The sequence below is a fragment of the Ranitomeya variabilis genome, chromosome 2 (genome assembly GCF_051348905.1).
Source record: "Ranitomeya variabilis isolate aRanVar5 chromosome 2, aRanVar5.hap1, whole genome shotgun sequence".
In the NCBI taxonomy this organism is placed as follows: Eukaryota; Metazoa; Chordata; class Amphibia; order Anura; family Dendrobatidae; genus Ranitomeya; species Ranitomeya variabilis.
This window is the reverse complement of record NC_135233.1, coordinates 638,667,448-638,691,787: the sequence shown is the minus strand read 5'-3', so window position 1 is coordinate 638,691,787 and position 24,340 is coordinate 638,667,448. Positions and strand designations below refer to the sequence as shown.

Genomic DNA, 24,340 nt, shown 5'->3' with positions numbered 1-24,340 from the left:
GAAGTAATAGTATGTTCTTGCAAGTAAAATTAAACTAGTGGGCAGCACGGTGGTTCAGTGGATAGCATTGCAGCGCTGGGTTCAAATCCCACCAAGGACAACATCTGCAAGGAGTTTGTATATTATCCCCGTGTTTGCGTGGGTTTCCTCCCACATTCTGAAAAAACATACTTATAGGGATTCTAGATTGTGAGCCCCATCGGGGACAGCGATGATAATGTGTGCAACCTGTAAAGCGCTGTGGAATATGTTAATGCTATATAAAAATAAAATATTATTATTATAACTATATGCCACTATAATAACAAAGATTCTTTTCCTAATATGTTGTAAGTGTTAGAAAAAGGCTTTAGGATTAGTAGATGTACAATTATGTGTGTGCCTTTTTCAATACATATGCTGTTTTGTACATATAAAAAATAAATATTCATAATGATAACCAAAAGACTCACCTTTTACTATTCCAGGATCGGGAAAGGAGAGAAGGGGAAAATAGAAAGAAGTAAGGTACAAAATCTGAACATTCCAATTAAAGACAAAGTGAAGCATACTTTTTCATTTTCTTTGTCATTTTACGGGAACAAATAGCACACCATGCTGTGCTATTTTTCAGGTAAACTAACTGAAGTCATTACAAGAAACCTTACAAAACCTATTATTAAATTGCATTAAAAGGTTTACTCAGACTGGTGTCCATAGATCGGGACCCTGTGCTTTGGTCTGCCCTTATTCACACACTGAGGTTAACTCTGACACATGGTAAGGTTTTTAATATTAGACAGCATAGGACCGTCCCAATTAGAGTCACATTGTCGACGGAGGGATGGCTTTTATGCTCTTTTTGATCAAAAACAGTATTACTAAGAACCTTGTGTTATCTAAATGCACCTTTGCTTTTTACTTATTTAGTTACAGCAGGGGTTTTGCTCATTTTGTTTCTTGTAGGTTTTGTACACTTTATAGCCAATGTGAACATGTGCTTACGTGTTGCATGTATTCCAACTAAAAACCAAGCTCAATTTTTGGGCTTTTTCTCTGTATTTTTGCATTCTGTGCAAGCCGGGGTGTGGCCTCACTCTCCTGAGCTGTAAATTATATTTAAAGGCATCCCCAGACTGAAGTCCATAGGTCGGGACCCGATCCTTTTGTCTGCCCTTATTCACACACTGAGGTCAACTCTGACACATGGTAAGGTTTTTAATATTAGACAGTGTAGGACCATCCCAACCTGAATGACCTCTGCAGCTCAAACTGACAAGTGATATTTCTTGATCAGCAGGGAAGAGAACACAAAAACAAAAGCTGTCAATCAGACAGAGATTCTGTTTCATTTTCCAAATCTATTAGATAATAGAGCCATTCTAAAACATATTTTCATAGTAAAAAAACCATTGAACTAAAGAAATATACATTAAACAATTTCTGAGGATGGCATTGGTAAATCTTGTGACAAACTCGCTTTAAGTCCGGCGTCATACTACCGTAGAATATGGGAAAGTGCTATGCGAGAAAACATCGCATAGCACTCGGCCCAGTGTAAATCTATGGGGCAGCTCACATCACTGTTTATTTTCTCGGACGTATTCACAGTGCGTGTAAAATCAGAGCATGCTGCGATTGTCACCGAGACTCGGCTGAGACTTGCCAATGCAAGCCTATGGGTGTGAGTAAAAAAAAAATCGCACAGCACTAGGACCATCCATGTGCTGTCTGATTTTTACACACCGATGTCCTTTGAAAAGCCAGCAATTCATGTGCCGCGTACAGTAAAATTACACTGACAGGTTAGTGTAGCAATATGTTATATGATGATTTGGGCTCTAGGGGTCTCAGTACGTTTATGTGTGTACTATAGTGTTGTTGGAACTTATTGGTCGGTTGTGGAGGAGACTCATGTAATAGAGGATTACACTGCAAGTATCAGCCTGTAATTACCAACACAGTGTGATCCATTACAGGAAACAACTAACAGAACATGGTGGCAGCTGGGCACAGAACCTGCAAATCCTCAGAGTTTGTGTGAAGCTGGGACTATACAGAGGATGACAGCACCTGTAAGTACAGATTCCCTTGCATTACGGCAAAATGGAGACTGGTCTGAAGCCCCCACAGAGATTGGATGTCACTTCATGTAATCTGTCCCAAACTTGGAGACATTGGAAGGAAGAGTTTACACTGTATGTGGATCCAACAGTGGCCTCCACTCATGACAAACAGAAAGTAAAGTTCTTTTATTACCTAATTTGGGAAAATGGCAGAGAGTTAGCCCACACCTTACTCTCACTGTTGAGGAGAGCCATAAGATCAAATACTTAATTAACCTCAAGACATAAGAGATTGAGAGAAGCGACCCATAACGTGTATTGTTTAACCTTACATAAGCTTTCTCAGATCAAAGTAAGACACTAAAGATGGCTGCCATTTCCGGTTTCACCACACCATGTGCTGATATACAAGATGACGCCCACCATGATGACCTCATGGATCCACCCACCCTGATGACCTCATGGATCCTCCCACAGACTTGCTCATTGCCCAACTCACTAACTAATGGAATACATTAGGGCTATTAATTCACACTGAAGGCATCAAAACTATGAATTAACACATGTGGAATTATATACTTACCAAAAAAGTGTGAAACAACTGAAAATATGTCTTATACTCTAGGTTCTTCAAAGTAGCCATCTTTTGCCTTGATGACTGCTTTGCACACTCTTGGCATTCTCTTGATGAGTTTCAAGAGGTAGTCACCGGGAATGGTTTACACTTCACAGGTGTGCCCTGTCATCAGATTTAATAAGTGGGATTTCTTGCCTTATAAATGGTGTTGGGACCATCAGTTGTGTTGTGCAGAAGTCTGGTGGATACACAGCTGATAGTCCTACTGAATAGACTGTTAGAATTTGTATTATGGCAAGAAAAAAGCAGCCAAGTAAAGAAAAACGAGTGGCCATCATTACTTTAAGAAATGAAGGTCAGTCAGTCCGAAAAATTGGGAAAACTTTGAAAGTGTCCCAAAGTGCAGTGGCAAAAACCATCAAGCACTACAAAGAAACTGGCTCACATGAGGACCGCCCCAGGAAAGGAAGACCAAGAGTCACCTCTGCTTCTGAGGATAAGTTTATCTGAGTCACCAGCCTCAGAAATCGCAGGTTAACAGCAGCTCAGATTAGAGACCAGGTCAATGCCACACAGAGTTCTAGCAGCAGACACATCTCTACAACAACTGTTAAGAGGAGACTTTGTGCAGCAGGCCTTCATGGTAAAATAGCTGTTAGGAAACCACTGCTAAGGACAGGCAACAAGCAGAAGAGACTTGTTTGGGCTAAAGAACACAAGGAATGGACATTAGACCAGTGGAAATCTGTGCTTTGGTCTGATGAGCCCAAATTTGAGATCTTTGGTTCCAACCACCGTGTCTTTGTGCAACGCAGAAAAGGTGAACGGATGGACTCTACATGCCTGGTTCCCACCGTGAAGCATGGAGGAGGAGGTGTGATGGTGTGGGAGTGCATTACTGGTGACACTGTTTGGGATTTATTCAAAATTGAAGGCATACTGAACCAGCATGGCTACCACAGCATCTTGCAGCGGCATGCTATTCCATCCGGTTTGCATTTAGTTGGACCATCATTTATTTCTCAACAGGACAATCACCCCAAACACATCTCCAGGCTATGTAAGGGCTATTTGACCAAGAAGGAGAGTGATGGGGTGTTTACGCCAGATGACCTGGCCTCCACAGTCACCAGACCTGAACCCAAACGAGATGGTTTGGGGTGAGCTGGACCGCAGAGTGAAGGCAAAAGGGCCAACAAGTGCTAAGTATCTCTGGGAACTCCTTAAAGATTGTTGGAAGACCATTCCAGGTGACTACTTCTTGAAGCTCATCAAGAGAATGCCAAGAGTGTGCAAAGAAGTAATCAAAGCAAAAGGTGGCTACTTTGAAGAACCTAGAATATAAGACATAATTTCAGTTGTTTCACACTTTTTTGTTAAGTATATAATTCGACATGTGTTAATTCATAGTTTTGATGTGAATTCAGTGTGAATGTAAAATTTTCATAGTCATGAAAATACAGAAAAATCTTTAAGTGAGAAGGTGTGTCCACACTTTTGGTCTGTACTGTATATGTGTGTGTGTATTTTGACGAATAGAAAACGATGTGTAAATGACAGAGAATTGCTGTATGTAAAAGCACATGATAAAATCGCATTGCAATCGGATAGGAATTCAACTGCATTTGGATGCATATCGGATGCTAGGTGTGAAAAATTGGATTGTACTCGCATGACATTCGCATGACACTCGCATTACACTCCTACGACTCTCAGCAGGGAGACTCGGACCGATTTTTCATACGTTTAGTGTGACTCCGGCCTAAGGAAGATATAATGTATAGTTAAGGGCTTAAATTCTCACAGCTTCTGGTGGTCTGTCACTCTGTTCCTCAAGACATTAATCTACAAAACAGAAAAATATGTTAATATAATTAGTTATAGTAGCATACTAGCTGGACTTGCTGTAGAATGGCATATACTTACCTCATATTTCTGCTTTTTAAATTTTTCCTGGAGGTCAAACTTTTCAGCTTCTAATTGGTATATATGGTTGTACAGTTTCTGAGCTTCTGCCCTAGAAATAAAATAGTATGATCAAAACTAAGGGTGATGTCCATGTTCTAATAGCACAAAGTCAGAGAAATGCTGCTGCTTGTCATCAGAGTTTTGCATTTCTTGTGCAATAATTTTTGAGATGGGGTGAATAATTACTTTAAAGAAAAGAAAAAAAAGAAAAAGTCCAGAAATTTAGCTGCAAGTGCTAAACTGCACCTCACAAAGTGTGCGTGTCACGTGTTTTTTTGCACGTCTGTTTTACTAATCAAAGTTTATATCTTCATACGCCACACAAATGCAATGTCATTGTTGCAGATTCTGGTTTTTGAGACGTGTACCTACCTAACATTTCCATATGGAATATTTGTACTAGATATGCTGCATAAATTTCCTCATAGTGAGATCCTAACCTCTAAAAATAATTGTTCCAACACACTTCTGCTCAACAAAAAAGCATCGTCCAAGGTATATAACAGACTCATATCCGTAAGGATATCTTTTCTGGGTTCTTGATCATGCCTTTAATATTGTTAAGAAAAGGACTAGGGAACAACCCTGAACTGAATTGTGCAAATCATAGCTACTATATTTGTCATTAAATAAAAAACGGTGGCATTGATGATTAGAGATGAGCGAACCTTTCAAAGTTTGGTATGGTTCGATTCGTCAAACGTTTAGATGTTCGCCAACCAGTTTGATGAACGTATCTGAACCCCATTAAATTCAATGAGAGGCCAAACCAAATGTATACACAACACCTTATGAGATGACAAAAACTTCCCAAACAGCTAAAATTAAGGGCAAACGCCATGAAAAGTGGCATCAATTGACCCACAGTAGAAATTTGCAAATGGCACAGCAGCAGTCAGCCATGGGCCATGCATGAAGCATCAGGGTCGGGCCCAGCATTTACAGCTTTGAATTGAAGTTTCAATGAGGACCCATTGGTTAAGAGAGTATTGTAAGTCTTCTTTGTTGGAAGCCCTGATGCCTCACGCAACAGCTCCGTTTTTTTCCCAGCCTAACTCAGATGGCACAAACATCAGTTTCACACAGTAATATCGGTAGAAAAATGCAAGGAAAGTAACACAGGTAGTAGACTGAAAGTAAGTGCATGTCTCGGAGCTCTACTTACACAGGCAACCCAACTTGGAGTCTCCACATTCCAAAAAAATATCACACACCATTAAAGTGGCATCAATTTCCTCAGAGTAGAAACAGTATAATAGGGCTCTGACACATCTTCTATACATGCAACTCACCAGATAGAGACCCAACATCAGTAGAATCTGCAACAGGGGAGGCAATGACTTGTTGATGAAAGTTAGGCAGTCTGCACTTTCAAGGGACAGCCGGATGTGCTTATCCATCAGGACACCACCAGCAGCGCTGAAGCCACGTTGTGAGAGAACGCTGGCTGCTGGGCATGACAAGCAAGCTTTGGCCATACTTGAAGCCCAAAATGAAAAAGGGTACAAATTCCCCCTGATGGCATTGATATTGAGCTTGAGATACTCCTGCACCATCCTCTCAAGATGTTCACAACGTGTCAGACTTAGGGCTCAATTCCACTTGCGAGGAAAACGGACGAGTGCAATCCGATAAAAAAATCGGATTGCACTCGGACCAATGTTATTCAATAGGTGTCTTTTCATTTGCGATTTTTTTCTCAGCCGAAATCGGACTGAGAAAAAAATCGCAGCATGCTGCGTATTGCTGCGATTCTCGGACGAGACTCGCCAATGCAAGTCAATGGGTGCGAGAAAAAAATGCATGGAATACAGACCATCCGTATTCCGTCCGTTTTTTATGGATACCTTACCATTCTGTGGCATAGAACACTGTAAATGGTCCTGTAAATGACTGCATAAAAATAGTTGCACAGAAAAAAAAAACGGATGGCATACGGATGTCATACAGATGTAAAACGGACGGAATACGAATGGTGCGATTAAAAATCTAACGAAAATTGCATGGCACTCGCATGGCTATCGCATGTTTTACATCCGTCTTTTCAGTCCGTAAATCGGACCGATTTTTTACTCTCATGAGGAAATGAGCCCTTATACTCTGTTCAGCTGGTGCACAGGCTGTTGTAAAAAAAATATGTGAAATCACTCACAGAAATTGTTTTTGTCACTTACACTGGTGCTGCTAATGTTTTAACATTGATACCTTGATGTTCCCGGGATTGTTGCCCTGCGATCAGGGCCGCCATCAGGGCATTACTGCCCTGACTGGCTTATGGGGCCGGGTGGGCAGAGGAGGCCCGCATCGGGCCCCGTCTCTTCTGTTCACCGGGCCCGGGCCCCAGCGGCAGGCGGCTTCTATCGTGAACCTGTGTCCGAGACGCAGGTTCAGTTTGCCTTCCGGGCCTGTGCGGGCCCGCAAGGCAATGGTTAAAGCTGCCAGCCAATCAGAGGCTGGTGGCTGACATCAACACGTATCACCGGCGTATGACGTCATTGTCATTTGCCGGCGAGTGCGCGCTGAAACGCCGGGAGGGATGTTCGCCGCAGGAGTGCGGCCAGGTAAGAAGGGTTTTCTTTTATTTTTTAATATTATTAATTTAATTGAAAGCGGCAAGCCGCAATGTCTCAGGATGGAGACACAAGGACAGGGGCAGGATTGGAGACACGGGGCAGAATGGAGACAAGGGGGCAGAATGGAGACACGGGGGCAGAATAAAGATGGTGGGGCAGAATGCATACATTGGGGCAGAATGGAGACACTGGGGCAGAATGGAGACATGGGGAAGAATGAAGACACTGGGGGAAGAATGGAGACACTGGGGGAAGAATGGAGACACTGGGGCAGAGTGCAGACACTGGGGCAGAATGCAGACACTGGGGCAGAATGCAGACACTGGGGCAGAATGGAGAAACGGGGGCAGAATGGAGACACTGGGGGAAGAATGGAGACACTGGGGCAGAGTGCAGACACTGGGGCAGAATGCAGACACTGGGGCAGAATGCAAACACTGGAGCAGAATGGAGAAACGGGGGCAGAATGGAGACACTGGGGCAGAATAGAGACACTGGGGGCAGAATAGAGACACTGGGGGCAGAATGCAGACACTGCGCAGAATGCAGACATGAGGGCAGAAAAGACACACGAGGGCAGAAAGGAGACACGAGGGCAGAATGGAGACACGAGGGCAGAATGGAGACACGAGGGCAGAATGGAGACACGAGGTAGAATGCAGACAAGGGGGCAGAATGAAGACACTGGGGCAGAATGGAGACAATGGGGCAGAATGGAGACACGAGGGGCAGAATGGAGACACGAGGGGCAGAATGGAGACACGAGGGGCAGAATGGAGACACTGGGGCAGAATGGAGACACGGGCAGAATGCAGACATGGGGGCAGAATGGAGACAGTGGGGCAGAATGGAGACATGGGGGCAGAATGGAGACAGTGGGGCAAAATAGAGACATGGGTCAGAATGAAGACACAGGGGCAGAATGGAGACACGGGGCAGAATGGAGACAGATCGGGCAGAATGGAGACACTGGGGCAGAATGCAGACACTGGGGCAGAATGGAGACACGGGGCAGAATTGAGACATGTGGGCAGAATGGATACACGGGGGCAGAATGGAGACACGGGGCAGAATGGAGACACTGGGGCAGAATGGAGACATGGGGCAGAATGGAGACATGAGGGCAGAATGGAGACACTGGGGCAGAATGCAGAAACTGGGGCAGAATGGAGACACTGGGGCAGAATGCAGACACGGGGGCAGAATGGAGACACATAGGCAGAACGGAGACACTGGGGCAGAATGGAGACACTGGGGCAGAATGGAGACATGTGTGCAGAATGGAGACACAAAGGCAGAATGCAGACAAGAGGGTAAAATGCAGATAAGGGGGCAGAATGGAGACACTGGGGCAGAATGGAGACACGAGGGGCAGAATGGAGACACGAGGGGCAGAATGGAGACACTGGGGCAGAATCCAGACATGGGGCAGAATGCAGATACGGGGCAGAATGGAGACACGGGTAGAATGGAGACACGGGGCAGAATGGAGACAGATTGTGCAGGAATATGGGGCAGGATGGAGACAGATGGGGCAAGATCATGGGACAGATGGGGCAGGATGGAGACAGATGGTGTAGGATGGATTTGATGGAGACAGATGGGGCAGGATCATGGGACAGATGGGGCAAGATCATGGGACAGGGTGGGGAGAGCATATGGGGCAAGATGGGACATCACATGGGGGCAGGATAGGAGAACATATGGCTGCAGCCAGGAATGAGACACACGGGGCCAGGATGGGGAATATTGTTACCATAGGGGCTAATTAAGGGATATTATTACTGCAGTAATGTATTTATTTTATTTTTTGAGGATACTGTTTTAAATGGGGGTGGGGTGGTCCTGTTAATGTGCAGACCAACACTGTTGCTTTTTTTCTTCATCTGTTGTAGTTTAGAATTTGGGAAAAAAATAAGTAATGTGTTCTGCAAGCGGTGCTCTAGATAACTGTTATTTCCTGCAGAGACGAGCCCGGGCTGGATGAAGTGACGGTGGTCTGTGCTGGATGAAGATTAAAAGCAAAGATGAAGGACTTCACCTAGAGACGTCACTGGTGAGTCAGTGTGTTACCTGTACACTGATGCTATACACTGTATACTATATACAGAGCTCCTGTGTATAATGTTACCAGTGATCACTGTATTACCTATACATTATATACAGAGCTCCTGTATATAATATCACCAGTGATCACTGTATTACCTGTACACAGACACTGCATACAAAGTACAGATCTCCTGTGAATACTGGCACTTATGGTGATATTAGTATTGTGTTTTTTACTGATCAGTATTGTAGTATTCAGTTACTATGTGGTGGTAATATGTTGTCCGGCCATGGTGTGGCGGTATTTGTTCCTTACATGTGCAATTATTTGGTCACTTTGTGGTGGTAATATGTGGTCTGGTCATGGTGCTGTGGTATTTGTCCCCTGTGCGGTATTATTGGTGATCATATGGTGGTAATATGTGGTCTGGTCATGGTGCGGTGGTATTTGTCCCCTGTATGTGGTATTGGTCATTTTAAAAATTGAAAAATAAATAAAAATATACCTAAATTGTATTGGATACTTTAACAAATGTTTAATAGGTTAGAGTAGGGTAGTGCCCGACCCTGTCTTGGTGGTGATTTTAAAAATCTTTTGACTGTGGACAGTTAAAGGGGTGGAGCCTGGGCGGAGTCTCAAGGGGGCCCCAAAAATTTTGCCAGTATGGTGCCCCAAAATGCCTAGTGGCAGCCCTGACAGCGATGCACACTGTGTGTCTCACTGCTGTCTTGAGGAAACCACTCTTGTCTTCAAGCGTGTTTTGATAATTCAACATGCGTGGATCCCTTTCCAGGTGGTAAAGCATCTGGCAACATTTACCATTCTACCGTTGGTCTAACAGATTGGCAACCCAGTAGTCAGCACTATTTCTAACCCTAGGAATATGGGCATCATGTGGAAGATAGTGTAGAAAGAAGGTCATTATGTGTCGGGTGCTTCCATGAGGTCCATGTCCATGGTGTGTAGGTGGCTGGATAACACTCAATAACGCTCCGTCCCCTCAGACGGACAAGAGAGGGAAGCATTATTTTCTTCAACTCCTGACTGTTATGCCTCCATCACCTCTTCCTCTTCCATTTGTTTCCCGACTCCTGCACCTTCAGTAACAGTTTGTCTGGTACTATGAGTCCCCTTTGATCACTGTAATCCACCCACCACCTGTACGATGAGAGTCCGGAGCCTAAAGATATCGTTATCTTTTCGGCATCCTCCTCTGCTTCCACCTCTTCCTGTGGGACCACCACCTCCACACGCAGACAAATCACTGTGTGCAATAGCATGTAGATGACCGGAATACAGATGCTGATGATGGCATCGTCAGCACTAACCATCTTTTGTAGCCATTTTGAAACGGTGCAGCATAGTGCAGAGGTCCTTCATCTATCCCACTCAGCAAGCATGATTTGCACCACGTCTGTACTGCATTGACATAGGCTATGCAAAAGGACATACTGCACCAGGGCTCGTCGCTGCTGCCATAGCTGCTGGAACATGTGCAGAATGGAATTCCACCATGTCAGAACAACACAAATCAAATGGTTAACCAGTAGGCTGAAAGAGTTGTGTAGTAATGCAAGTCGATGACCTGTGAGATGCATTCGTCGGAAGTAAGCAAACAGTGACATTCCTTTATGCAGCTGCACATCCAGACAGAAAAATTGGTGGGGTGGAGAAACTGCTGTACAACCAGGTAGAAGATGTGTGCCATGCAATGCATATGTGTGAGGTTGCCCATTCTTAGGGCCGCCACCATTTTGGCACCATTATCGCACACATCCTTCACTGGCTACAGGTTCAGTAGAGATAGCCATTGCTCTAACTCAGACTGGATAGTTGTCCACTACAATTATTTGTGTGACTGCAATTTCCAAGACATATTAAGTTTAACACTGCCTGATTGTGGTGATCCCTGGCTGCACAGTACGGTGGTGAGCAGTATTCTTACTGCACTGTTGGAATGTGTGTCTCTTTAACGGAAAGGTTGAGGGGGAAGTTGGAAACCCTAGAGGAGGTGGAGGACTCAGAAGCAGTGGAGGAAATGTTTGATATAGAGGTTTGCCCCACAAGCCTTGGGGATTCCAAGACTTGTGGAGCAGCCAATCCTTTGACCCCCTGCCCGAAGAGCCTCCAAAATCACCCTGTCAAGATTCGAACCCAGCAGCTCTTTTACACCAGGTGGCAGCTCTTCCCTCTGAGCTCTTCAGCTTGCTGGACAGTTCTTTGCTAAACCAGATACTAGTATCTCTGTGGTAGCTGATTGACTATCCTGAGTTCTTGAATATCTCCACCCCAAGTTCCTGAATGGTTCAACCCTGTGATCTCCTGATTGAACACCTTATTTAAACTTAGCACTGCAATAACTTCCTTGACAGATTATTGAGCTCCCAGTCTTTAGTCTAACTTCTTCCCACCTGCTGCTTATTCTGAAGATCCTACTGCTACTCTGTACTGACCTCTGGCTACATTGTGACTACGTTACCTGCTTATGCTCCCAACTATGCTGCTGCTTCCTGTTCCAACCTCTGGCTACATCCTGACTATGATTCCTGCTTATCCTCAAGATCCTACTGCTGCTACATTTACCGACAATTTGCTATATCCTGATTACGCTGCCTGCTGGTGCTGCCCCTAGTGGTTGCAATATCACTACTAGAGATGAGCTAATATTTCAATGTTCAGTTCTGATTACAATCGCTGAATTTGCAATATTACCCAATTTATTTGTCGAATATTTACCAAACATAACCGAAAGCCATTCAAGTCAATGGGAGGCAACAACAAAAGCATGCACAACATATTATAACGGCCCCAAATGCTGCCAAAATATATCAAATGAGGGACAGACACCAGGAAAGTGGCCTCAATTCACCCACAAAACAGATTGTAGCATGGCATTGCTGCAATCAGCCAGGCATGAGGTATCAGGGTTCGAGCCAGCATTTACAGCTTTCTATGGAACGTCACAGTAAGACAAGGTGGGAGAGGGATCAGTGTAGGCCTCTTACTGGGAGCCCTGATACCACTTGCAACAGCTCAACCTGCTTTCATGCTGAACCACACTCAGGTGGCACAAATATCACTTTCGTAGACTACCATTATCAGAAAAATATAAGGATAGTAACATGGGTTATTGACTCCAAGGAAGTGGAGACCAGCCAGTCTCGGTGGCCAACTGCTACAGGCAACTCTCATGAAGGAGACTCAACCAGGGGTCTACCCATTTGCAAAAATTAGTGGCAGACACCACAAAGTGGAATCAATTGCAATAGAGTACATCTAGTATGGAGGGAACCGACACCTCTTCCACTACAGCCAACCCAGCAGATGAAGACTGTAACGGGCAAGGTGGTTGAACCACTGTGTTGTATCCCTCTGAAAGCCTGGAGGGGTGTAACTAGGTGACCTACCAAATGCCAAGTTGGATAAGTGGCAGCAGGTGAAAACTGCGACCCAAGGAGGGATAAGGAGTTGGCACCAGATGCTACTCCATGGCTGACTTACAGAAGGTGGCAGCTGACCCCCTTGTTGTGAATTCTGCTCTTGGGTTCCCTCCGGTGGTTGTTGGTGGTAATGCAGTTTTCCCTGGGTTGTAATTCTGCTCAGGTGTCCCTGCTTATTGCTTTCTCACTGGGGATTTAGGTGTGCAGGATCCATTAGTCCTTGCCAGTTGTCCATTGTTCTTGGAGGTTTCACATCTGTCTGGTTTCTCCTGTCCTGCTGCCCAAATCAGCAAAGATAAGTTCTGGTTTTGTTTCTGCAGCCCACATGCTGTGGGCTTTACAGTTCTGTGCTTTTCAATGTTTTTTCTTGTCCAGCTTAGTCTGTGTAAGGATTTATTCAGTCAAGTTGGATTCTCTGGAGATCAGATATACATCCCATGTCTTTAGTTAGATGTGGAGTTTTTGTATTTTCTGCTGTGGATATTTTCTAGTGTTTTAATACTGACCGCATAGTATTCTGTCCTATCCTTTTCTATTTAGTTAGAGTGGCCTCCTTTGCTAAATCCTGTTTTCAGTCTGCGTGTGTTTTTTCCTCTCCTCTCACAGTCAATATTTGTGGGGGCTACCTATCCTTTGGGGTTTTTCTCTGAGGCAAGATAGTATTCCCATTTCTATCTATAGGGGTATTTAGTCCTCCGGCTGTGTTGAGGTGTCTAGGATTGTTAGGTACATCCCACGGCTACTTCTAGTTGCGGTGTTAAGTTCAGGGTTTGCGGTCAGTACAGGTTCCACCTTCTCCAGAGAAAGCTTCATGCTGCTCCAAGGTCACCGGATCATAACACCCCCTACAGCGGGTAACCTGCCCACGCCCGAAGGAGAGATGAAGAATGCAGGCAAGCACTGTAAGGACTCTGGAACCATGGGTGCAGATGTGACCGGCTGAGGAACAGAAAAGCAGGTAGGTGCAGGCTGGACCGGGTGTTAGACAGATGGGCACTGGCAGGTTTGATCTGTAGCGGCTGATAGACAGAAGAGCACATGCAGTATGATCTGACTGCACAGACAGGTAAGAGCAGATGGGTACAGGGTAGACAAGCAGACGGCAGACCTGGGAAATCTGACAACTAGCAAGCATGCAAAGCAAACTAACAACCTAGCTCAGGCACCTCCATATTGGAGAAGAAGCCTTAACTAGAAGGTGATGCCAATCTATAGACTGGAAGTACCTTAGATTGACCTGGGAGGTAACTTTAAGAGGGAGGGAGCTACAACTGAGCCTTGGGGGACATTGACACATAGTTGTTGACTTTAGTTAGGGCAGTTTCAGTGGAATGGTGCATCTAATGCAAGATTGTAAGCGGTCAAAGAGGAAGCAAAAGGAGAGGTGGGAGTTCATGGACATGTTGTTCCAGTAGTTTGGAAGCATAGGGGAGAAATGATATGGGGCAACAGGTAGACACAGAGGATGGGTCAAGGGTGGGCTTTTTGAGAATGGGTGTGATAGAGGTATGTTTCATTCAGGAGAGAAGACACCAGTTGTTAGTGACTGGTTGAAGAGGTGTGCTAGCTTGGGATGAAAACTGTGGTAAAGTTTGGAATGAGTTGGGAAGTTGTATTAAGTTCACAGGTGTGATGAAAGGAGAGGGAGGGGGAGCTGGTGGATGGAGGATAGAATTGAAAGTACTGCATAGCTATTTAGGGTTGTGAGACAGGTATGATATGAGGGATGAGAGTTTGTTTTTCTGCAGTGCGCAATTGCACAGCATTTTTACAACTTCTGTTACTGGATGGGCTACTCCACTCCCTTTCTTTGGCAGCCATACAGCAGTACACTTTGTAGATGAGGGTCAGAAAGAACATGTGCTTCAGTAGATGGCAAGCACTGCATCAAGTGGCCTCTGCTCCTCTTCCTCCACCTTAACATCACACACAGTACAGTCCTCAGTGGTGGCACCCCAATTACCCTTGTTTTCCCCCATATCACAACTCTCCAACCACCCAACTGACTGTTGGGAACCACAGATAGCTGAGTCTGCAGAGCACTTCACAAATTACATGTGATGGGCATCAGAAGTGTACTCCAAAGAGTAAAGAGAAGGAAATCATCTGCACCGATGCCCAAATTTTATTCTCAGTTTGATCCAAGGCCAGTCAAAGTTGGGTCTGAGCATAATCCAAACCCTTGTCAAAAGACGTTAACCTCTTTGGATGATGGTGATCCTTTCGTGACAAGACTCAGATACTTGAGGTGCCCACGGACTGTACTGTGCTGTCAGGGCAGGAAGAGGAGGAGGGTGACTCTCAGGACGAGGAATAGGAAAACAGAGAGGATGAAAATTAGGCTGTAGATCATACTTGGTGTAAACCCATAGGCATGCAGCTGAGTAGCCCAGCAGAGGAGGAGGAGGAAGACCAGGAGGTTAAGGAGACACAGAGTTATGCAATCACAAGCAATGCATTCTGAGCGCCAACTTTGGCACTGTACAGAAGCGTTCGTGGCTCTGCAGTTGCCTAGCTTGGGTCTTTTTTTCAGACTTGCAAAAATAAAAAAAATCACGTTATCTGTCAACTTTAAAAAAAAACAATATAGCAGAGTAAAAGGAAATTGAAATAATTTCAGTACTACTTGCATTAACCGGCACATGTGCAGTTGACATGCATTAATCTGTGAATGTCATTGTGCTAAAATACAGACCAGCGGACCTTACCATCTACCATCCACCTCATCATCTGCATTCTTCCTCCTCCCTCACCGTGGCAAGTGTTGTCATGCAGGTCTGTGGCTCCAGAACCTTCACTTGTTTACAACCTACAGTTGGGGGTAACTGAGAGCCTGTCAGCTTATTTGGAAGTGGACATGCCTGCTGTTTTTGACTGATCTTACACACCAAGCACACCCCATCTTTCTCAATCCATCGTAACATCTCTGCCTGCCTCTAGCTCAGAGTTCAGCAGCTTATCGTGTTCACCCTTCTCCACCCTGTGTCTGCTCAGTTGCGAGACTTCGTTTGTGCAGTTGTGCTCACAAAGTATTCTTTCATCCTTCACATGGCAAAGGTAACAGCTTGAACTTTACCATCTTCAATCTACTAATCTACTAATAATAACCTTTATTTATATATCGCAAACTTATTCCGCAGAGCTTTAAAAGTCAGCAGTTCATATAAAACAGTCAAAAGTTACAAAGTTTAAGATAATCAAACAATTAAAGCAAAACTAATGATGACCCTGATCTTGAGCGCTTACAATCTATAATGAGGTGGGGGTGACACAAAGTACAGATGCTTATTTGCAATGATGGTACAACCATCTTGGCCATCAACTTTCCCCAGTAACAGTTGCCCAGTCACCATTACTTCTCAAAGAAAAATGTGCCTGCGCTACAGCAGCAAGTCGCAGACAAAATCACCCGTTCCCTGAAGAATTCTATGTCTGCCAGTGTGCATTTCAACACTGACACAAGCAAGCATGGACAGGGGAGTTACATCTCGATGACAGAGCGCTGGGTGACTCTGGTGGCTGTGGGGTAAGGGGCTGCTACACAAGTCTTGCAGTCTATATGTAACAGTTCCTACAGTGCTTTTGTCTCCTCCTCCTATAGGGCCTCCACCTGCACCCTCAACGTCTGCCTTAATGAAACACACGTTCCAACACAGCAACCCTCCTCTGTACTACACAGCCAGGGCTCACCAAAATCAGTCAGAGTTTACATTATTATGCCTTGGAGATCACAGTCACACAGATCAACAATTGTGGACAGCTATCCATGCCATGTTTGAGCAATGCCTGTCTTCACTCAACCTGGAGCCCGGGAAGAGTGTGTGTGATAACAGTCACACACAGCCCCTACGCTGGGCCAATCTTACACACGTGCCTTGCATGGCTCGTATCCTCAACCTGATGGTACAGCAATTCCTACACCACTGTCCCAGCCTGGATGCACTGATGCAGAAACCAGTCGTTGTGTGCTCACTTCCACTATTCAACTTTAGTTGGAATAGAGATCTTTTGGACTACCGGTTAACTGGTTGATATGTGATGTGATTACACTGTGGATAGGTACAGGTAGGGTTCAGTTAGAGGTGGAGAGGGCGAAATAGGTATACCCACACCCTAACCTACCTTTGATTTGGTCTAGTATTGTGAGTCAAATCTAGTGACCTGGTGTTGTATTACGTTTTTTTAGTTCTAGTTTGGTTTTTAAATTAATTGGAATAAAATGTATATAGTTTTATGATAAAGTTATCATACAGAACACAAGACATAACAATGCTAGGCTCCCTATTCGGCACATAAAGCAAGGGTGAACATCACAGGAAAGCAGACATCAGACGATTGCAAGAGGTCATCATGGGTTGATACAGTTCAGGGTCACCTGGCACGTGCATATCAGGAGAACCTCTCTGGCCTCAAGTGCAGCACAGGCACAGCAGTAGAACATCAGACACCACCCTCGGACAGACATCATCATGGGATGGACCCCAGGGAACAGGCCGGACATCGGGACACAAGCACATAAGACCTCAGGAGTGGACATTGATGTCAGACATATGCACCATCCTCCAAAACTTTGAGAACTCCACCAAGATGGCGAGCGGCGATGACACCATAATTCGTGTCACCATCCCGCTTCTCTGGGTTCTGAAACACTCTCTGCTCACAATCAAAGAGGATGCATTGCAGGCGGAGCACGATGACATGGAGCAAGGAACCATACACGATGATTACACACAGCCCAGCCTCATCTCAGCCCAAGGTGGATTGGGTAACAATGAGGAAGAGGAGGAGGAGAAGTAAGAACAGAAGCTAGTTTCATGCGCTATAGACGGTACTACAAGCACAACTGTCATACTGTCTGTTCAGCATTAAAATCACACCAACAGAAATTACTTGGGCCCCACACCATCTGTGTGTAAATGTAAGCGGTTGATTGTCCTTACCCATGTATATAAATGGAAATTAGTAACTAGTGTTGAGCGATACCGTCCGATACTTGAAAGTATCGGTATCGGAAAGTATCGGCCGATACCGGCAAAGTATCGGATCCAATCCGATACCGATACCCGATACCAATACAAGTCAATGGGACTCAAGTATCGGACGGTATTCCTGATGGTTCCCAGGGTCTGAAGGAGAGGAAACTCTCCTTCAGGCCCTGGGAACCATATTAATGTGTAAAATAAAGAATTAAAATAAAAAATATTGCTATACTCACCTGTCCGACGCAGCCGGGACCTCAGCGAGGGAACCGGCAGCGTTGTTTGTTTAAAATTTGCGCTTTTACTTGGTTACGTGAAGTCCCGGCTTGTGATTGGTCAGGGCGGCCATGTTGCCGGGACGCGGACCAATCACAGCAAGCCGTGACGAAATTACGTCACGGCTTGCTGTGATTGGTCCGCGTCCCGGCAACATGGCCGCCATTAACCAATCACAAGCCGTGACGTCACGGGAGGCTGGACATGCGCGTATTTTGAAAAGCGCACGTGTCCAGCCTCCAGTGACGTCCCGGCTTGTGATTGGTTAATGGCGGCCATGTTGCCGGGACGTCACTGGAGGCTGGACACGCGCGCTTTTCAAAATACGCGCATGTCCAGCCTCCCGTGACGTCCCGGCTTGTGATTGGTTAATGGCGGCCATGTTGCCGGGACGTCACTGGAGGCTGGACACGCGCGCTTTTCAAAATACGCGCATGTCCAGCCTCCCGTGACGTCCCGGCTTGTGATTGGTTAATGGCGGCCATGTTGCCGGGACGTCACTGGAGGCTGGACACGCGCGCTTTTCAAAATACGCGCATGTCCAGCCTCCCGTGACGTCACGGCTTGTGATTGGTTAATGGCGGCCATGTTGCCGGGACGTCACTGGAGGCTGGACACGCGCGCTTTTCAAAATACGCGCATGTCCAGCCTCCCGTGACGTCCCGGCTTGTGATTGGTTAATGGCGGCCATGTTGCCGGGACGTCACTGGAGGCTGGACACGCGCGCTTTTCAAAATACGCGCATGTCCAGCCTCCCGTGACGTCACGGCTTGTGATTGGTTAATGGCGGCCATGTTGCCGGGACGCGGACCAATCACAGCAAGCCGTGACGTAATTTCGTCACGGCTTGCTGTGATTGGTCCGCGTCCCGGCAACATGGCCGCCCTGACCAATCACAAGCCGGGACTTCACGTAACCAAGTAAAAGCGCGAAATTTAAACAAACAACGCTGCCGGTTCCCTCGCTGAGGTCCCGGCTGCGTCGGACAGGTGAGTATAGCGATATTTTTTATTTTAATTCTCTTTTTTACACATTATTACATTAATGTTGTTGCGATACCCGATACCCGATACCACAAAAGTATCGGATCTCGGTATCGGAAATTCCGATACAGCAAGTATCGGCCGATACCCGATACTTGCAGTATCGGAATGCTCAACACTATTAGTAACGTATACTCCAAATAACTTAATTTAACAAAAAAAAGGGAGTTTTTATACGAATAAATATGTAGAAAAAAGAAGAAAATTACCAAATGAATAAATATAAAAATGTAAATTTTATTGTAACAATGATAAAAAACACGTGACATATTTTAATACACAGATGACAGGAAAAACCCTAGTAGCAAACATCCAGGTCACAGGCAGAAAAGAAAAAGTAAAAAACACATCAGGGTATTATCACAAGTCAGCATAAGTATCAGCGCCAAAAGGCATGGTGTGACTATATTATATGGTTTAAAGGTCCATGTGGACATGCATCTCCCATGCGTGAAGCTAGTTACTGTGCCTACCTAATGCGAGACTGCTTACCCATGATGGAGTAGTTACTCTGCCTGGGGCTCCGAATACCCCCTGACGCGCGTTTCGCGTTTCCTTTTTTTGAAAAAGGAAACGCGAAACGCGCGTCAGGGGGTATTCGGAGCCCCAGGCAGAGTAACTACTCCATCATGGGTAAGCAGTCTCGCATTAGGTAGGCACAGTAACTAGCTTCACGCATGGGAGATGCATGTCCACATGGACCTTTAAACCATATAATATAGTCACACCATGCCTTTTGGCGCTGATACTTATGCTGACTTGTGATAATACCCTGATGTGTTTTTTACTTTTTCTTTTCTGCCTGTGACCTGGATGTTTGCTACTAGGGTTTTTCCTGTCATCTGTGTATTAAAATATGTCACGTGTTTTTTATCATTGTTACAATAAAATTTACATTTTTATATTTATTCATTTGGTAATTTTCTTCTTTTTTCTACATATTTATTCGTATAAAAACTCCCTTTTTTTGTTAAATTATGTCTGTTCAGCATGGATGGCCTGAGGACTCCCTGAGGAGGAGGAGAGCATGGTCAGTTGTCCTCTTGGTGAGGACAGTAATGTCTTGCCTGTTAGCAGTCTGGCACGCATGACTGAGTTTATGCTACACTGCATTTTCCTTGACCTTCGTGTTCTTCAAATTTTGGGTGACAGTCATTACTGGTTGGTGACACTTCCAGACCTACACTACAAGGATAGCTTTCTATCTCTTATTCCCGAGGCGGACAGGTCTACTAAAATGGGGCAATACCAGAGAGCCCTGGCTGCAGAATTATTAAAAAAATTCCCCTCTGAAATCTCTGGCAGCAGAGGTCACAGTTCGTTGGACAACCAAGGAGTACAGGCGAGAGAGACAACTCCAATCCAGCAGAGGAAGGTGAACATTGGCAAAGTTCTGAGAGAGTTTTCTCAGACCCTCCCATCGCACAGGCATTGGTACTCTCACAAGGACTACAACATTTTGGAATATACTGAGGGAGTACATTGCTGACTGTACCAACATCCTCCATGATTCCTCTGTGCCTTACAATTACTAGGTATCCAAGCTGGACACATGGCATGAACTGGCTCTCTACACCTTGGAGGTCCTGGCCTACCCTGCCACTGGCATTTTGTCAGAGCGGGTTTTTAGTGCCCCTGGTGGAATTATAACTGATTAGCTCATCCGACTGTCAACTGAAAATGCTGGCAGACTGACTCTTATAGATAGCAGCGTAACATAAACTTAAATCCAGAGACTTTTTTTGGGAGGTCTATTTCCACGCAGCTCTTCACACCCACACATGGGTATACACTTCCTGATTTTGTCTATTTGCTGTTGTCCTCCTCCTTCTCCTCATCCTCCACCACTATATCACCAGGATGACCGTGGTCTGTGATGCAACACCCGCATAATTTTTTAAAGGGTGTTTATGATGCCGGTAAAAAATAATGGTTATATGGTATGTTCATGCATACCCCCCAAGGGAAAATGTTTGTCAGCCCATACACTTAGTGCATGGGCATTACAAGTGTAGGAGACCAGTTCCTTACTAATGGGAACAATTTTTATGAAGCCCTTCTCACGTCTCTTCCAAAGGACTTTGGAGTGCCTCAAAAAATTTTGGCAGCCCTTGCATTCACTGCATAAGCAAACAGTATGGGAGACCAACTTCCTAATAATGGGAACGATTGTTCATAAGGTCCTCTTCTATGTCTCTTCAAAGGGGTATTGGAGCACCTCCAAATTTTTGGAAGCCCCTGCATTCACTGCATAGGCAAGCACTATGGGAGACCCACTTCCTAATAATGGGAACGTTTTTTCATAAGGCCCTCCTTTAAGGCCCTCGATGGATGGAGAGTTCACACTTCAGGCCGGATATGCATAATATGAACTACGGCGTCCCATGCTGTAGTACATCTGCTTGGTGGTCAAGTGCAATGACCAATGGGCAGATATATATGTCCAGGCCTGTGGCACCTCCAGCAAATAACATCAAACATAGGGACCTTTGGCACCACCTCCCCCACCTTTTTGGACCTTCGATGCCCCACCCCCTTTTGGGTCTTCGCCCTCTGTTGGGACCCCCAGAATGGAGTGGGCTGCTTTCCCATGGAACCTCCCATCCCGTGGTATCTCTTGACCAGTCTGACCAGTTCATTAGCATTCCGGGGATCACCCTGGGCAACCCAAGTCTGTACAGGCCTCAGTAGGGAGTTCACAAACTGATCCATCACCACCCGTTCTACCATCTGCGCAGGCATAGAGGACTCTGGCTGTAGTCATTTCTGGACCAGGTGCAAAAGTTTAAACATTTGACGCACGGTGGTTTGTCCCGGTGGTACGCCCAACTGTGAACCTGATGTGCCCTGAGAGTCATTGTAACCCCCAAGAGTGCAAGAATCTCCTTTTCTAGCTTTCCATATTCTTTAGCGTCCTGCAAAGCTAAATCATATTATGGTTTCTGGGGTTCCCCCATCAAGTATGGCACCAGTACCTCTGCCCACTGCTGTGGCAGGAGTTTTTCCCCCTGGGTCGAAAGTTTCAAAGACCGTCAGGAAAGCCTCAACATTGCAATTCTCCATTGTAGATTCTTTAGCCTCAACAATGCATTTCTCCACTGCACGTTGCTCAGCTTCAGCAATGCAATTCTCCACTGCAAGTTCTTCCACTTCAATATTGCAATTCTCCATTGCAGGTTCTTAAGCCTCAACACAGAAATTTTCCACTACAGGTTCTTCAGCTTCAACATTGAAATTCTCCACTGCAGGTTCTTCAGCTTCAATATTGCAATTCTCCACTGTAGGTTCTTCAGCCTCAAAATCATCCTCGGCAGTCATTTTCTGCAAATAGGGTTGAGCGACTTTCATTTTTTTAAGATCGAGTAGGGTTTTGGGAAACCCGATTTTGTCCAGAGTCGAGTCGAGTGCAGTCGGCCGATTATCGCTAAAAGTCGGGGATCGACCGAAACACGAAACCCAATGCAAGTCAATGGGGAAGCATAGTCGGCAGTGAGTGGAGGCCAGGAAAACACCTACAGTGCCCATTTTAATGCCAAAAACATCCATTCTTGTTTCTGAAGCTTGCCAATCTTAATTAACTGTATAATAATAGTTGGGCATAGGGAATTGGGGGAAAGTTGTGGGGGGAGTAGGGCTGGCTCAAGTTTTTCGTGGGCCCAGGAAATGCGGACTACGTCACGGCGGTGTTGCAGGGAAAGGTAAGTATTTAAACGTTGCAAGTGCTGTGATCCTGAGCAAGCAGGGGGGGGCCCACTCGTTCGCATTGCCACTGGCACAGGGCCCCTCAAAGTACGGCGGTGTGTTTGCATGGCGGGGGCGCCTCCCACCAGCAGCGACACTTTTGCGTACTCTGAGGGGCCCTGTGCCAGTGACGTCGCCAACGAGTATGCCCCCCCACCTGATGAAGGAACCTGCACTTTCATCTGCACCTTCCTCTTTGTCCCTGTGTAAGGTGGTATAACATGCGGGAAGGGGAACCTTACTTTCAGCAGGGTCAGATTCTGGCTGTGTAGAGTACAAGGGGAATGTAGTGGTCTAGGTCAATGTACCAGCAGACTCATTTAGCAGTGGCTGGGCAATGGGCAGGATGAGGAGGAAACAGATATAGGGCCAAAGAATAAAGTAGGCTACATGCAGTTCAAAATTGGTAACAGGACTAAACAGGCGGCATTGCTTTGTTCAGTGGAGTAGCAAACCCAAGAGCAGCAGACACTGTTTCAAGGGCCTAACCACACTAGTAGGCCAAATGCAGTTTAATATCTGATAGTATAGGGCGAAAGCCAGAATGTGGAAGCTCAGCTTTGTTCAGTTGAGGACAACACCAGGGAGGGGCAGACACCTTTAGTAGGCCGGAAAAGCCTATTGCATTTTTTAAAATGGTAATTTGGAGCAGAAGGTTGAAGCTCAGCTTTATTTAGTTGAGGACAACACCAGGCAGGGGCACACAGACAGACACCTTTAGTAGGCCGGAAAAGCCTATTGCATTTTTTAAAATGGTAATTTGGAGCAGAAGGTTGAAGCTCAGCTTTATTTAGTTGAGGGCAACACCAGGGAGGGGCAGAAGCCGTTAGTAGGCCCTAACCACCATTTTTTTTTTTTAAAACCACTTAATGAGAGCCGGAAGGTTGAAGCTCAGCTTTATTTAGTTGAGGACAACACCAGGCAGGGGCACACAGACAGACACCTTTAGTAGGCCGGAAAAGCCTATTGCATTTTTTAAAATGGTAATTTGGAGCAGAAGGTTGAAGCTCAGCTTTATTTAGTTGAGGACAACACCAGGGAGGGGCAGAAGCCGTTAGTAGGCCCTAACCACCATTTTTTTTTTTTAAAACCACTTAATGAGAGCCGGAAGGTTGAAGCTCAGCTTTATTTAGTTGAGGACAACACCAGGGAGGGGCAGAAGCCGTTAGTAGGCCCTAACCACCATTTTTTTTTTTTAAAACCACTTAATGAGAGCCGGAAGGTTGAAGCTCAGCTTTATTTAGTTGAGGACAACACCAGGCAGGGGCACACAGACAGACACCTTTAGTAGGCCGGAAAAGCCTATTGCATTTTTTAAAATGGTAATTTGGAGCAGAAGGTTGAAGCTCAGCTTTATTTAGTTGAGGACAACACCAGGCAGGGGCACACAGACAGACACCTTTAGTAGGCCGGAAAAGCCTATTGCATTTTTTAAAATGGTAATTTGGAGCAGAAGGTTGAAGCTCAGCTTTATTTAGTTGAGGACAACACCAGGGAGGGGCAGAAGCCGTTAGTAGGCCCTAACCACCATTTTTTTTTTTTAAAACCACTTAATGAGAGCCGGAAGGTTGAAGCTCAGCTTTATTTAGTTGAGGACAACACCAGGCAGGGGCACACAGACAGACACCTTTAGTAGGCCGGAAAAGCC

At 45.5% G+C, this 24,340-nt stretch overlaps 1 protein-coding gene across 1 annotated transcript in view; it reads right to left on the bottom strand.

Moving 5' to 3' along the window:
* Nucleotides 1-419: 419 nt before the first annotated feature.
* Nucleotides 420-24,340, bottom strand: part of TNNT2 (troponin T2, cardiac type) — a 331,594-nt gene continuing 307,673 nt past the window's right edge. The window contains exons 12-14 of the mRNA XM_077292793.1: nt 4,549-4,639; nt 4,427-4,467; nt 420-458 (exon numbers count right to left, since the gene is read on the bottom strand). Coding sequence (XP_077148908.1) covers nt 449-458; nt 4,427-4,467; nt 4,549-4,639 — 142 coding nt within the window. The 3' untranslated portion in view covers nt 420-448. The remainder of the gene's footprint in view (nt 459-4,426; nt 4,468-4,548; nt 4,640-24,340) is intronic.